The sequence below is a fragment of the Bombus huntii genome, chromosome 1 (genome assembly GCF_024542735.1).
Source record: "Bombus huntii isolate Logan2020A chromosome 1, iyBomHunt1.1, whole genome shotgun sequence".
In the NCBI taxonomy this organism is placed as follows: Eukaryota; Metazoa; Arthropoda; class Insecta; order Hymenoptera; family Apidae; genus Bombus; species Bombus huntii.
The window spans coordinates 26,975,599-26,989,569 of NC_066238.1; the positions used below are offsets into that span (position 1 = coordinate 26,975,599).

General features: G+C 38.7%; 1 protein-coding gene and 1 long non-coding RNA gene across 3 annotated transcripts; one reads left to right on the top strand and one right to left on the bottom strand.

Annotated features, from left to right (window-relative positions):
- On the top strand, window positions 1-4,794 carry LOC126869333 (uncharacterized). Of its 2 annotated transcripts, XR_007692348.1 has the most exons (6): window positions 1-253; window positions 869-999; window positions 1,326-1,463; window positions 1,602-1,707; window positions 1,778-2,130; window positions 2,244-4,794. It is a non-coding gene; the product is annotated as an uncharacterized LOC126869333 (long non-coding RNA). The 2 variants fall into 2 exon arrangements; XR_007691597.1 differs by having other exon boundaries at window positions 1-999.
- A 515-nt stretch (window positions 4,795-5,309) lies between these two features.
- LOC126870410 (uncharacterized) lies at window positions 5,310-11,583 on the bottom strand. The gene is made up of 6 exons (XM_050628095.1): window positions 10,895-11,583; window positions 10,377-10,606; window positions 9,471-9,617; window positions 9,108-9,377; window positions 6,801-7,086; window positions 5,310-5,496 (listed from the first exon to the last, which is right to left on the bottom strand). Exons 1-6 carry the CDS (start codon window positions 11,581-11,583, stop codon window positions 5,310-5,312), a joined length of 1,809 nt encoding a protein of 602 aa, XP_050484052.1.
- Window positions 11,584-13,971: the final 2,388 nt, after the last annotated feature.

Consider the following 13,971-nt stretch of genomic DNA (forward strand, 5'->3'; position numbering starts at 1 on the left):
ATTTTGTGTTTATTATAGTGTATAAAATTATTGTATGTGTTTCATTGCGCATGCGTAAAAGCTTCTTTGTGCTCGCAACGATCAGTATTAATTCCAAAATGGCCGCTTGTGAATGTTTCCAGTGTTTTATAACTTTTTATACAATACCAGAATGATTATTTATCTGTTACTTATTTTAACTCTGTTTTAGTGCAATTGAAAATTGAAATGACAATAATATTTTTTTGTGTTCATTATAATGTGTATGTTTACGGTGTGTTACTTTAATATTAATAGCACGTGCATTGTGTTTTATTTAATACCAAAATAATCATTTATTTGTTATTTGTTTCTAATTCTATTTTGGTGCAATTGGAAATTCAAATGGCAATAATATTGTCTTTGTGTTTGTTGTATATATACTATGTGTTATTTTAATATAATAGCTTGTGGATTGTATTGCTGCTGAAATCCATAAATTATTAATAGCACTGTTTCACTGCTTGGTTATGAGTGGTTTATATTTATACAGCTTTTGTTTATTTGATTTAATTTAATATGTTCATAATGTATAGTATCACACAGTCACTATTGCGTAATATAACTTTACTTCTTTATACCAGATTCAATATAATGATACTATAATAGATCAATACAATATAATAATCTCTTATTCTAATCGTGTTTGTCGTTGATACTCAGTTAATCTGTCTTGATTAATTTCTAACTTATTTCTATATTTATTGGTTGTTTCTATTTCCTTCTTATTAGTTTTTCGTTACTTTATACTTGTGATTTGCTGTTATTTCATATTTGTATGGTATAATTTTTAGAGCTAATCCATATATTATTAGTTAGAGCTTGTGTATTGAATTATTATTGTTTATAGGTTCTTTGATTCTATTTTTTTCAATGCTGCGTCACGTGTTTGGAACATTTACACATTGTGTGTTTTGCATTGTCTGGTTCTTCGTTACATTCTCAACACTTATTATGAATACTTTTATTTATCCTACATCTGTAAGTATTAAAATTGCCATTTAATTTGTTTAATTTAATATGCTTATTGTGTATCATATCAACGACTACTATTGTGTATTATAATATTAATTTCTATATATCAATTTAGTATAATAATATAATATAGGTTAATGTAATATATTATCCTTTTATTTCAGTCATATATGTTGTTGATATTCGGTTAGCCTATCTTGATTGATTTCTAACCACTTTCTATACTTATTGGCCAATTTTATTTTCTTATTAATTGGTTGTTACTACATAATTGTATAATACAGTTTGAAGCTAGTCCATATCTTATTAGTTAAGACTTTGTTCACTTATAGGTTCTCCAATTTTATTCTCCAAGTCTGTACACTGAGTCGCTCACATTGTGGACATTTACACAGTGCATGTTCGGCATCATCTGGTTCTTCGTTACATTGTCAACACTTATTATGACTATTTTTATTTATGTTAGATCTGTAAGTATACAAAAAATGCCATATTTCGTAAGTATCCGCATAGTAAGATGGTCTGTCCTTTTTCTTGTTTGCGAAGACCGCAGTGTCAACGTTGTGTTATTTTGTTATAATGTCACTAAATTTTTCTTGGTTTTTCAGTTTCCTGTTGCCTTCTTAACTGTTCCAGTAGTATCTGCTTTAATACTCTCTATTCAATTAAATTTGGTAGTAAGCTTCTCATAACTGTGTTGGCTTTTGTGTATATGTGAGTGGTGAATTTCCTACTATTGTCAATTTCTATTCCAAAGTATTTTATAACATTCTTTCTTTTTCAGGTTATAATTGTCAATCTTAATATTTATTACCTTCAGTATTCTCGTACCTGTAAGTGAAATGGTCTCGGTTTTTTTTTCATTGGCCAACTGTAAGTCTGTTGTCGAACATCAATTATTGACTGTTATCATCACTTCTTTTAGTTTAACTTTAATATTAAGTTATAAATGTTTAATATCATTTTTTTTCCTTTTTTTTTATTAAGGCAATTGAGGTTAATCTATCCATTTCTTTCAGCTGACCATCATATACTATGTTCTACAAAAATGGACCCATGACCAATCCCTGTGGAATTTCTGCATATACATTTCTTTCTACGATAATTAATTATGTACAAGTCCCATTGATTTATAAGGTACTTTTCTCTTTTTAATCTCTTCCAATATCTTTGTTTATATTATTGAATTAACGCATTTTATATTTAAATAGTGGTTAGAATACATAGTAATTTCTTTTTTTTTCTTTTAGGTTCCGCTATCTTCATTATTCGACAAGCAGCGTTATACTATATACTACCATACTACGTTGCCTCTTAAAATCGTTTTGGCTATTGTCTATTTCGGTTGTGTGCTAGTTTTAACTTGTTCAAGTGTACTGTTCGCAGAATCCCCTTCATTTCAATCTTGACGTTTTGATTCTGCAAAATTTCTAACACTTTATCCGGCCGTGTATATTGGTCAGAAAATTTTCCTTTGCTAGGTTCCTTAGTAGATATACCAGATCTCCTACTTTGAAATTTTGCGGGTTGATTCGTCTGTCGTAATATTCTTTTGACTTTAACTGGGATTTCATCAAATTTTCTCTTGCCATTTGCTGCACGGTGTTGATTTTATCAAACAGGTCTCTGAGATATTCCGCATATGTTGGTTCCATGTTCTCTTCGATTATCATTTCACCAGTGGGTTCCCTGGCCAAGTGCCCAAAGACTAATTCATGCGGAGAGAATTTCGTTCCTTCGTGTACAGAGGTGTTATAAGAAAACATGGATAATTCCACTTATTCGTCCCAGTTTCTGGAATTTTCGATGTATAACTTGAGATATTCGGTGAACACGTGATGAGATCTTTCAATTGAACTGCTGCTTTATCTATGGTATGCCGACGTGGTGTATTGTTTGATGCGAAGTCTCTTTGCCACTTTCTTCATTAGCGAAGATGTAAAGTTCGCTCCCTAGTTGGTAAGAATGGTGACCCGAATCGGCAAATAAATCGTTTTACGAAAACGTTCGCTATCTCAGCTGAGGAGATCCCTTCTATCGGAATCCCGATCGAATACTTTGTCAATAAATCTTGAATAGTTAATATATATTCATTTCCCTTTTGTGTTCTTGGTAATGGACCGATGATATCCATACTAATTTTGTCGCAGGTTTTGCCCGGTGTATCCGTGAGCACTATTGGTTGTTTTGTTTTTATTCTAGTCAGCTTCTTCAATTGGCATTCCTTACAGGTTCTTATATATTCTTGAATTTCCTTCTTCATGTTTTCCCAGTAATAATATCGTATTCTTTGATAAGTCTTCGTTACTCCTTTGTGTCCCGCTACGCATGATTCGTGTTTCTCTTGTATTATATTATTTCGTATTTCAACTGGTGATGTGATTACTTCCCCAGTGCAGGTGGTGATAGTTATGGTTTTTTCCATAAATACTCCCTTCAATTCCCTGATTGCGCGTCGCCAGGGTATTTCTTCCAAATTTCCTTTACTAATGCTAAAGGACGTTAATTATTTTTCGCTTACTACGTTCAGTAAGGATCTCAATGAATTTAGTAAACTTTCTGGCGTTATAGGAATATTTCGGTTTTCCTTTACGGGTAGGAATATGATGTGTTTTTCAGAGTCTTGATTCAACCTTACTCTTTTCAACATTAGGTCTTCATAATGCGGCAGTTTCCCTGCTTCCTTCATTTCTAAGGCTCCTTTATTTATCGGAGCACACTGTATATCGACGAATATTACTTTATGATCATTCACTCTCGTAACTGAGTCTCGCGTTTCCGAAATTTTTAGTTCCGCAAGTACCATAGATCTCGCGTCTTCTCCTCGTTGCCGAGTTGCTTCAGAGTCCGCCGTAGAAGGCTCTTCCTCACTTATTGCTTCGATGTCCTCTATTTCTCGATCGGCTACTTCCTCGCCTGTGTTTACATCGATTTCGGCTAATGCTTGGTCAAAATATTTTACGAGTGTTTCTTCTATGGCAAGGTGTTTTGAAGTAAAGGCTTTTCCTTGTTTTCTCGGATCATAAAACTAAGGCAAGACGCGTGGTTTAGCTTCAAATATGGGAGGGCCCTCGGTTGAGATAGCCAATTAAAATCTTTAGATGTGAATATCGATCTGGCGAGTCTTCTCGCTTCCTGATTGGCAGGCACACCCCTGGTGGGTTTCTAGATAATGCATCCGCGTTTGCATTTGTTCGTCCTTCTTTGTATTGGATATCAAACTCGAAGTCTGCTAATTTCAGTTTCCATTTCCAAATTCTCGACGTGGGATCCTTAATGGAATTCATCCATACTAACGGTTTGTGGCCTGTTACTATAGTAAATTTCCTACCATACAGGTATGGTAGGAAATGCATCTCGCAGTAGACGATTGCTAGACACTCTTTTTCTATGGTGGAGTAGTTTCGTTCGGCGGGGTTTAGTAATCTGGAGGCGTACGCGATTGGTAAATCCTTTTCCAAACGGTCCCTGATTCAATACTCCGCCTACTGCGTATCCTGATGCGTCTGTCGTTCCCGCATGGAGGACTTGCTTATGTAGGTCTATGGGGGCTGGCAAACCCACGTTCCCGCAGCCAGGGAGGACCGTCGGGACAAGCGTCCCGCTTACGTGAGTCCTCTATGTACACCTCAGGGAAGGTCGCCGGGAGTGTAAGCGTAAGGTACGGTTACACTCTCTCTACGTGGCCTTGGGTAGTAGCGCACCCACGATCCTGATGCCAAGGATGGTACCGTCGGAGTAAGTTCCCGGGTACTTTGTACCTTGAAGCCCCCACTTATGTGAGTCCCATCTGGATCTGCCGAGCACGGTTAGCAGGTCGCCGGCCGGCAGTGACGTGGCCGTACATCCACACGATAGTTCCACCAGACTTAGGATGGTACCATGGGAGTCGATTGTAAGCCCGGAGGGAGTAGCGACCCCTCTGCTCGGCCAATTATGGGTTTGGACTCGTGGTGGCAGTGGTTGATGGCCAAGAATGGCCTTCGGCGGGTGGGCAGCGTCCCACCTGCTCCGAAACCGTCCTGGAGAGACGGTAGGGCTTAGAATGCGCCCCGTTTGACCTGAGACGAGCGACAGCCCCTGCAGGCTTAGCTAATCGAGGTAGCAAGGCACTGGGTGCCTTGCGCGATGGTTGAGCGTATCCCAATCCCTATGGCCCTAGGAGTTCCCGGGTTCTGTGTGGCGATAGGTTGACGCCGAGGAAAGTACTCGTTAACGAAGTCTGACAATACTTGATGCATCTGTCGGGAGGTTGAAGAGTTTGGAAAAATCCGGATATTGTAGAATAGGTTTTCTACATTTTCTTGATTTTCCAATCATTTAAAGGCAATGTCTTTCTTCAATAGTTGCGTTAATGGCTTTGCAATTTCGGAGAAATTAGGTATGAATCTTCTATAATATCCTACTAGTCCCAGAAATTGCTTGATAGTATTTGCTTTCTTTGGTCGTGGAAATTTTGATACTGCTTTGATCTTCTTTGGATCTGGTTTTATACCATCTTCACTGATTATATGTCCCAAATAACTTCGTGTCGTAGGAATTCGCATTCGTTGGGTTGCAATCGCAATTTGGCTTTCCTTAATCTTTCCATTAATTTGTTAAATTTACTTTCGTGTTCATGAAGAGATCTTGAATAAATCACTATGTCATCCAGACAGACCAATAGTTCTATTCTTTGCAATCCTGATAGCACTGAGTTCATCAAGCGTTGAAATGTTGCTGTGATATTTTTTAATCCAAAGGGCATTCTTTTGAATTGAAAGTACCGTACGGTGTTGAAAAATGTCGTTTTGTGGGCATCCTCCTGTACCATTCGGAGCTGATGGAAGCCTGATACCAAGTCAAACGTGGAAAAATATTTCGCACTTCCTAATTGATCCAATATTTCTGTGATGTTGGGGAGCGGATAAGCATCGCTGTATTTTCAATCGCGGGGAGACGCAATCGCGAGGAGAGACGTCAACTGGAGTCGTAAATTCCCGTTACGATTATAATAATCGACACCACGAGTTGATCGATCCCCTGATTTCGGTTTAAATAATAGCGGTGATTTAGTTAGTATAACACTGATTCACAGAATTATAAGTTATATATTTCCAACACTTAAGTTACACTGTCGAGTAGGTATACATCGTAGATAACAACTTGTCGCACGAAGGTAAGATAGATATGCACACTAGAGCAAGGCTCTTATAATTGAATTTGGTATGTTAGTGGACGTAGCACTAGAGGATGCTTAATAGAGGAGGTGAATGTTCGATATTCCCGAGAACCGACTTAGGTAGTTGATGTGAGTTGTACTCCTCTAGCGTTGTGCTTAGTTTTAGATGTTAGGCGTTAGATTTTTGTACTTAGTTGTTGACTTTTCTAGCGGTGTAGAAGAAGTAAAGTTGGTTGACGATGCTGTGTCGGACGAAAGCTAGCGATGGATGTGTCTAGCGCACGGCACCATCGGATTTGTTCATGGCATTTTTGGTCAGGAAAGTGAGGGCAGTATGCATTGCTTCTGATTGGATAAACGAAGGTTGGTGGACTAGGAAGGGTCTTAGCCGCCCTCGATAGAAAGTTGCTAGTAGGAAGCATCGTACTTGAGAAAAACTAACCTTCCCTTGTCAAGCCCTAGTAAACAATAGTCTTTAGAAATGATTCAGAAAAAGGATATTTGTTGAGTCTGAAGGACCTTAGCTAGCAAATTACTGGGATTTATGATGGGTCCTTAAGACTATTGAGGGTACGCAGCAAGGATGAGCGGACATCTGGTGTCCGTCTGGCCCGCGGTGTATGGCCTGCTTTAGGTAGAGGGTCACCCGATGTAACAATCGCCGATCGTTTTATCATTAAGCTTCCTATAATCAATAACTAATCTGCAACGTTTGTTTCCTTGCGAGTTTGGTTTCTTCGGCACAATCCATAACGGAGAATTGTACGGAGATGTCGATGGTTCTACGACATCAGTGTCCAGTAATTCTTGAATTTGACGATTTATCTCTTCTCGATGTGCAGGTGGGTAACGATATTGTTTAATATTGATTGGTATATCATGCGTTGTAATTATTCGATGCTCTAGAATTTCAGTTCCTTCCAGCGTATCTCCTGGAATATGAGATCTATCTTGATTCCTCCGAATTAATTCTTCGACGTTTTTTTCTCTCCTCTTTGTTCAAATGTTCGTAGTAATTCAATTATTTTCTCGAACCCAGTTTCTTTTGATTTTGAAATTGCATTGCTTGTCATGCAAGAGAGCGAGGTGAGGTTTTCAAATTCTTTAATTACCATCGTAGGTGAGGTAAGTTCGTAATCTCTCAATGTGGTATTTATTATTCTCATATAACCTCGTCCATTATGGTTCCTCACAACTGCATTACCAAACTGGGTTCCCTTAATTGGCTCGATTTTTGGGATAAATCCCTCGTATATCTCCGGATTTATAATGTTGATTGAACATGGTATCGAACACCATGATCAGTAATGAGTCATCAACTACATAAAAAATAACTTTTTTTTTATATTTACGTGGAGGAAATCCGCACGGACGCCAGGCCGCTTCTGGGAAAAGTGGCGTGGTATTGTGGAACTCCAACTATATAAAACCTCCATGATGACCGTCCCGGCTGCCTTCGAGAGAGGCTCGGGAACCGGTGCGAGCGACACACCGCCCCCCCCCCCCCCCCCCTGCGCGCTCAATACCACCGCTGATGGAGGGGTGTGTGGCCATGTCACACCACGCCTCGTCGCTGGAGCCGCCGTGCCAGGCAGCCCGGTTCCCCTACCGGACTGCTTGGCGGCCCCGAGGCGCTGAGCCGCCAGCGTCCAAGCGCGAACCCCACCGGGAGGCGTGGCGGACCCAGTGCGTTTCGCCAATGCCATACGGAGTTCCCAGGTGGTCACCCATCCAAGTCCTATCTGTGCCCGGCGCTGCTTAACTTTCGTGATCTGACGAGAACGAGTGCTTTTTTTCTTTTTTTTTTAAATGTTTATTAAACCCAAGATACAATTTTAAATACATTATGGTGTACACAATGAACGGTGAATTTATATAATGATATCTTAGGCAAAGATACCGATACGCAACGGTACGACGTAGCCATGCTATAATATGTGTCGACACTTTACATTTTTCGTGTTGAATATAACCTTTTGGTTTAAGCCGCTGGAGGAGTGGAGCTTCTATATAATTTTGTTTTTATTTGTTTTTACTGTTCTGGAAACTGGGTCGCAAAAACAGGACGCTTCGGTAGTATATTTTTGGGTGCTGTGGGATTTTGGGGAGGGGTGGGATGAGAGGAAGGGGGAGGGGGATAATAGGTTTCTTTTAAAAGAAAGAGAATTACAATAAATTACAATGTTTGCACCTGTGTTGTACGGGGGCAGAATTGAGTTTTATTGGTTTAATGGATTTTCTCTCTTATTTTATTATGGATTCAGTATCCACCAATATTTTTTTGTATTTTTTCTATGTTTGTCTTTAGTGTCTTTCGGAGGGAGGGCCATGTTGTATCTCCACCTCGTGTCTGCGGTCTGTCCATTTAGGTTTTCTTCGTAAAGTATAGTTTTGATCCCTATTTTTCTTTTTATGTGATAAATTATTGGGATATTATTTTGATCTTGGAAGTAGTTTTTTTCGTCTAGGTATAGGAAAGCTTCTGGGGGATGAAGCCTGTTGTCAGAGTGTTTTTGTAATATGCGTCATTTGGAAATAAGCAACTGAAAATTAAACTATTTTCTTTTATCTTTGCCGCTTGCGCGAAGTGGTTTCTTATTAGCTTTAGGATGTGACAGTCTATGCGATGAATGTTGGCTAGGTCGTATATTATTTTGTTTTTTACATATTTTTTGAATCCGCTGTGTTCGGATCTGTAAGTACTCAAGCAAGCCCTGATGCATTTTCTTTCGAATATGCGAATTTTTTCCATTTGGGAGGCTGATATGTTGTACCAGATTGAGCATCCGTAGGTTATAATCGGTCTGATTAGTGCTTGATAGCATAAAATTTTTACTTTGCTGTCGAGATGTTTGGAGTGGAATAGTTTTTTTATTTTCCAGAATGCTTTATTGGCCTTAGTAAGTTGAATTTCGGTGTGCTGCTTGTAGTTTAATTTATAGTCTATGTTTACTCCTAGGTATTTTACACAATTTTTGTTGTGGTATGAGAGCCCCTTTGTCTGTTTTTTCTCTTAGTTCAGATTTTTTGCAGTATTCTCTTTCTATTGGGCCGATTTCACTTGACTTGGGTCTAAACAGTATGGTTTCGCATTTGCTTATGTTGATTTTTAGTTTCCATGCGTGGTAATAGTCGTTTATTTTCTCAAAAAGTTCTTGGAGTTCCGTTTTTATTGTTTTGGTTTTGCGGCCTGTTACGTAGATGACTAGGTCATCTGCGAAGGCTATGGAGCGTTTATGGGCGGATGTATTGAGATTAAAGAGATTTAGTAAGTCACTATTATAAATACTGAAAAGTAACGGGGAATTTACTGTACCTTGCTGCAGACCGTTTTTTATAGAAAATTCTTTGCTTGATGAGTGTGAACCTTCAGTTATTACGAATGTTCTGCTTGTGATCATGTCCCAAACTATTTTAATCAGGTATTTAGGAAAATTTTTCTTGATCAATTTGTATATGAGACCTGGAATCCAGACTGTGTCGAAAGCTTTTTCGAGGTCTATTAAGCAGGCGGCTACTCGTTGTTTTGCGTTTAGAGCCCAGCAGATGTCCGACGTAAGTTTGTTTATTGCGTGAATTGTGGAGTGTTTGTGTCGGAAGCCGAATTGATTCTCTGGGATTATGTTATTTTTTGTGCAGAAGGAGGTTAGGGGGTTGTTTATGATTATTTCAAATACTTTGCTTATGTTGGGGAGGAGACTTATGGGTCGTAGGTTTGCGGGCGATGAGCCGTCTTTATCTTTTTTTGTTATAGCTATCAATTTGGCTTTTTTCCATTTTCTGGGGAAATATGTGTTGTTTAGAGCATTGTTGAAGATTACTGTCTAGTACCATTTTATTTTGTTTGGTAGGCGCTTGAGTAAAATGTTTGGGATGCCGTCGAAGCCAGAGGATTTTTTGTTGTTTAGTTTGGAGAAGATTGTGTTTAGTTGATTGTAATTTGTGAAGTAGTTTATTTCTGGATCTGGTTGTTTGGGGTCGTCTGCGGTGTTTTCGTTTGAGAATGTGCAGACTGTTTTGTTTAGCGTTTTGTCTTGTTCCATTTCATTTTTGAGTTTGTTTGTTTCGGCGATGATAATTCTGTTTAGTTGTTCTCGGCCCATGTGTTCGTTTTGTGTATGTATTTTGGAAAAGTGGGTGCCGATGATGTCTAGTTTTTCTATTGTTTTAGGTATTATGAAGTCACCCTCGGTGTCTTTGATGGTGTTGTGTATCGTTATACCTGCTTCTTGGATGAGGGAGGCATTTTCTGAGGGTAATTTGAGAGGTGGGATGGGGTTTTGTTCTTTTGGTCTAAAGATTTGATTTATTTGTGGGAACATGTTGGCTGAGTTGTTTTTGGAGATGTTTTTTATTTTGTTTGTCCAGTAATGGTTTATAGAATTTGCGAATTCTTGTTTCAGTTGCGCTTTTATTCTGTATAGTAGGTACTTTAGAAATTCTAATTCTTCTCTTTTGTCGTAAGAATAGTTATATTTTATATTGTTTATTTTGGAGAGTATGTAGCTTTTATCTCGATGTAGATCTTTTATTTTATTGTTGATATAGGGCTCGCATGAATTTTTTTGTTTTATGTTTGGCACGGATTTTTGGAGAGCGATTTGTGTATGTTTTTCTATTTCGTCTATGAATGAGTCGATTTGTCTATTTGTTAGGTTGACGTTGTTGTAGATGTTTAGGTCGCAGTTTTGTTCGAGTATGTTTTAGAACTTTTTCCAGTCTGTCTTTTTGTAATTGTACCTGGGTGTCTCGGTCTGAGTTTTGAGTGTTAGGAAGTCAGATGTATTTTTGTTTACGTGAAATACTAGGGCGTTATGGTCACTGTCATAGGCTAAGGTTTTGAGAGTGTTATTTGGAGGTAGGTTTTGAAATTTTAGTCGCACATTTGCTAGGCATATGTCCAGGTATGAGCCTCCTTTTGGGTAAGAGGGTAGCTCGGAACTGTATAAGTTTGTTTTGTAGTGGATGCTTTTATTGTCTAGCCAGTTTCTAATGAAGTTGCCTCTCGTGTTGTTTATTTCGTTTTTCCAGCTTGTATGTTTTGCGTTAAGGTCTCCTGCTATTATATAGTAGTTTTCCGGTTTGTTGAGCTGTAAGAGTTCGAAAAGATTATTGAATTCGTAGTTAAATTCTTTCTGGTTTCCGTAGGTTGCGTAGGCTGCAGTGATGAATAAATTTTCCTTATTGCTTATTTTTATTTTTATGATCGTTGTTTCTAAGGTTTTGAAACTTGTTATTTTATCAATTAGAATTGTTTTGTATTTTATGGGGTTTTTTATGAGGATCGCTGTTCCTCCTCCTTGACTGGTGTTCGGTTTGTCGTGTCTTATCATGGAGTAGTTTTTGAAGTGTACATTGTGTCTTTTGTTAAGTTTTGTTTCTGAGATGAGTACCATATCGGGGGCTTCTTTATTTATTAGGGTTAGCATACTGTATCTTTTTTGGTTTGAAATTAAAGAGTTAGCATTTATTGCAATTATTTTCAGATGCTTTAGGTTAAATTTATGTGTTTTTTGCTGTAATTGTTGGTTTAGCGTATTTTGGTTATTCGTCATCTGTACTATTGAAAGTGCTGAAGATGGCGTCGAACCTTTCTTCGTGCGTTGATAGTGTATTTTTTATTTCATTTAATTGTATTTGTTGTTCTTTTAACGCTTGGAGGATACCTTTTTTAAAGTCTTCAATAACGTTTATAATGTTTAGATGGGGGGAGTTATCGATTGTAATTGTGCTTTGGCTTGAGCGCGGATCTAAGTTTGTTAATTGTGATGTGTTTTCGATTGTTTGATTTAATCTTGTTTGTTGTTTCACTACGTCAGAGAACTTTAGTTCTGGGACGTATTTGCGGCTTATTTGGGCAATTCGTTTTATCTTTGTTTCTTTGTCTTTTTTGATTTATCGGCTAGCTTTTTACGAAGCTCTACGAGTTTGGGGCAACCTTTGTATGACGCGGTGTGTCCGTAGTTTTTGCAATTAACGCAGAATATTTTGTCTTTGGTTACTGCGTTTTCTCTTTTTATTTTGCAGTCGCCTGGACCATGGAGCTCAGTGCATTTAACACAGCGGTAGTTTAGGTTGCAGTTTTGTGCTGTGTGACCTAATCGCTGGCATTTGTGGCATTGAGTTATGTCATCCTTTTTTTTTTTTATTTTTTCCCATTTTATTCTGAAGTAGTTAAAATGGTTAACTTTTAACAAGTTATTTATATTACTGTCGGGAGATACTTGTATTATGTAAATTGGGAGCAATATGTTGTTCTCCCTTGATCTTTTTGTCGTGAATCGTGTGACTTTTGTGAATTTTACGTCGTCAATTTGCAAGGCTTGTAGGTCTGTAAGTATTTCTGTTTCGGTGTAACTATTGTCTAAACCTTTTAACAAGTATGTATGGTGTTTCTCTGTTTTGGGTGTGTACGTGTAAAAGGTTGTGTTAGCTGAGAGGAGTGTTTGTTTTGCTTTATGGAAATCGGGTAGGTTTCGGAGGTAGAGTGCATGTTTACCTGAGTGTATTCTTTTAATATGAAACTGTTTGATGTCCGCTACTTTCTCTATGAGCGTTACCGTGTCCTTTGGGTCTTGTAGCGTTATGTTGATGGGCGGCGGTTTGTTATCCCTTGTAGTGGATGGGGCGCTCGCACGCTCCTCCGCGGAGCATCCGGTGGGCCGTCCGTCCGGTGCTCGGTCCCCCCTTGGCGATGCTGGTGGCGCAGGGCCTCCTGGGTTGTACGATGGGGTCCGTCGCCCCTGCGGCGCCGATTGTCCTGGTGGCATGATGGGACCGTGCCTTCCCATTTTGCCTCGTAATGTTTCGTTTTTCTTTTTTATTTGTTCTAGCGTTGAGCTCGAAGTGGAGTAGTTTGATGGTCCCCGTTGTGGATGAGGCTCTGGTTCAGATTGTAATATACTGAATCTGTTTTTTGTTATGATCGCTGGAGGCGAGGTAGCTCTTATGGGCTTCATGTTTTTGATTTCTTTAGCCTTTTCTTCTTGGCTGGGGTGATAATCTACAACTGTGTTTCCTAGGATGTTTACTAGTCTTTTCGTCCTGGCAACCAGGTTTGGTTGTGGGTTGAGTTTCCGCGTCTTTTGAACGGGAAGTCTTAAACTATTGTTGATTTCCTTGGCTGTTTTTTGTGTGATTATTTTTCTCTTGATGGCTTTCTTTATTGGGTCCACGGTGGGTTCCGTTTCGTTGCTTTTGGCTTCATTATCGGTAGCTTCTATCTTTTTATACAGTTTTATTTTGTGTTATTTTATTTTATTTTCTTTTTATTCTTATTTGTGCTTATAGGGATGATCTCAATGCAGTATTTTTCACTTTTTGTCACTTTTTGTCACTTGTTCCTTCTACTTTAGTGAATGTTTGTCTACTTTGACGCGCGCACTGAGAGGTCCATCCTGCTCGGCGGTCTACAGTCAACTCCGACGGGAACGAATGCACTCAGCGCGGCATGGGCGTTGGCACATAAAAAATAAGTGGATGGCCCGCAATCTGTATTACTGTCTACCCTAGGGTGACCAGGCTCGTTGCCGTAATTCCTCGAACTTCAATTGATTCTTGCTCGTTAATGATTGCTGAATCGAGTAAAGCAGGTTTCTTAATAATATTGATTTCTGATCCGGAGTCTAGTAATAAACTTGTCTTGGTTTTTAAGTCTGGGAGACTATTCGTGCAGTTGGAGTATTTGCAGGATCGTTTAGCTTTATTGAAATAATTCGGAGAGGTCGTCGTGCGAATCTAAGTCCGGCTCTTGGTGATTCTTCTTTGTTTTTTCCTGGACTTTCTTTTCCTTTATTTGTTGACTCTCCACATTTTCC

Excerpts from the sequence above, each read along its gene's own strand:
- LOC126870410 (XM_050628095.1), bottom strand. The coding sequence starts at position 11,583 with ATGCTAACCCTAATAAATAAAGAAGCCCCCGATATGGTACTCATCTCA. Across the intron at positions 9,378-9,470 it reads AAAAAACGGTCTGCAGCAAG|CCTTCGCAGATGACCTAGTC; the intron begins GTACAGTAAATT and ends AACGCTCCATAG. Across the intron at positions 5,497-6,800 it reads ATCGGCGATTGTTACATCGG|TGAAGATGGTATAAAACCAG; the intron begins GTGACCCTCTAC and ends ACATATAATCAG.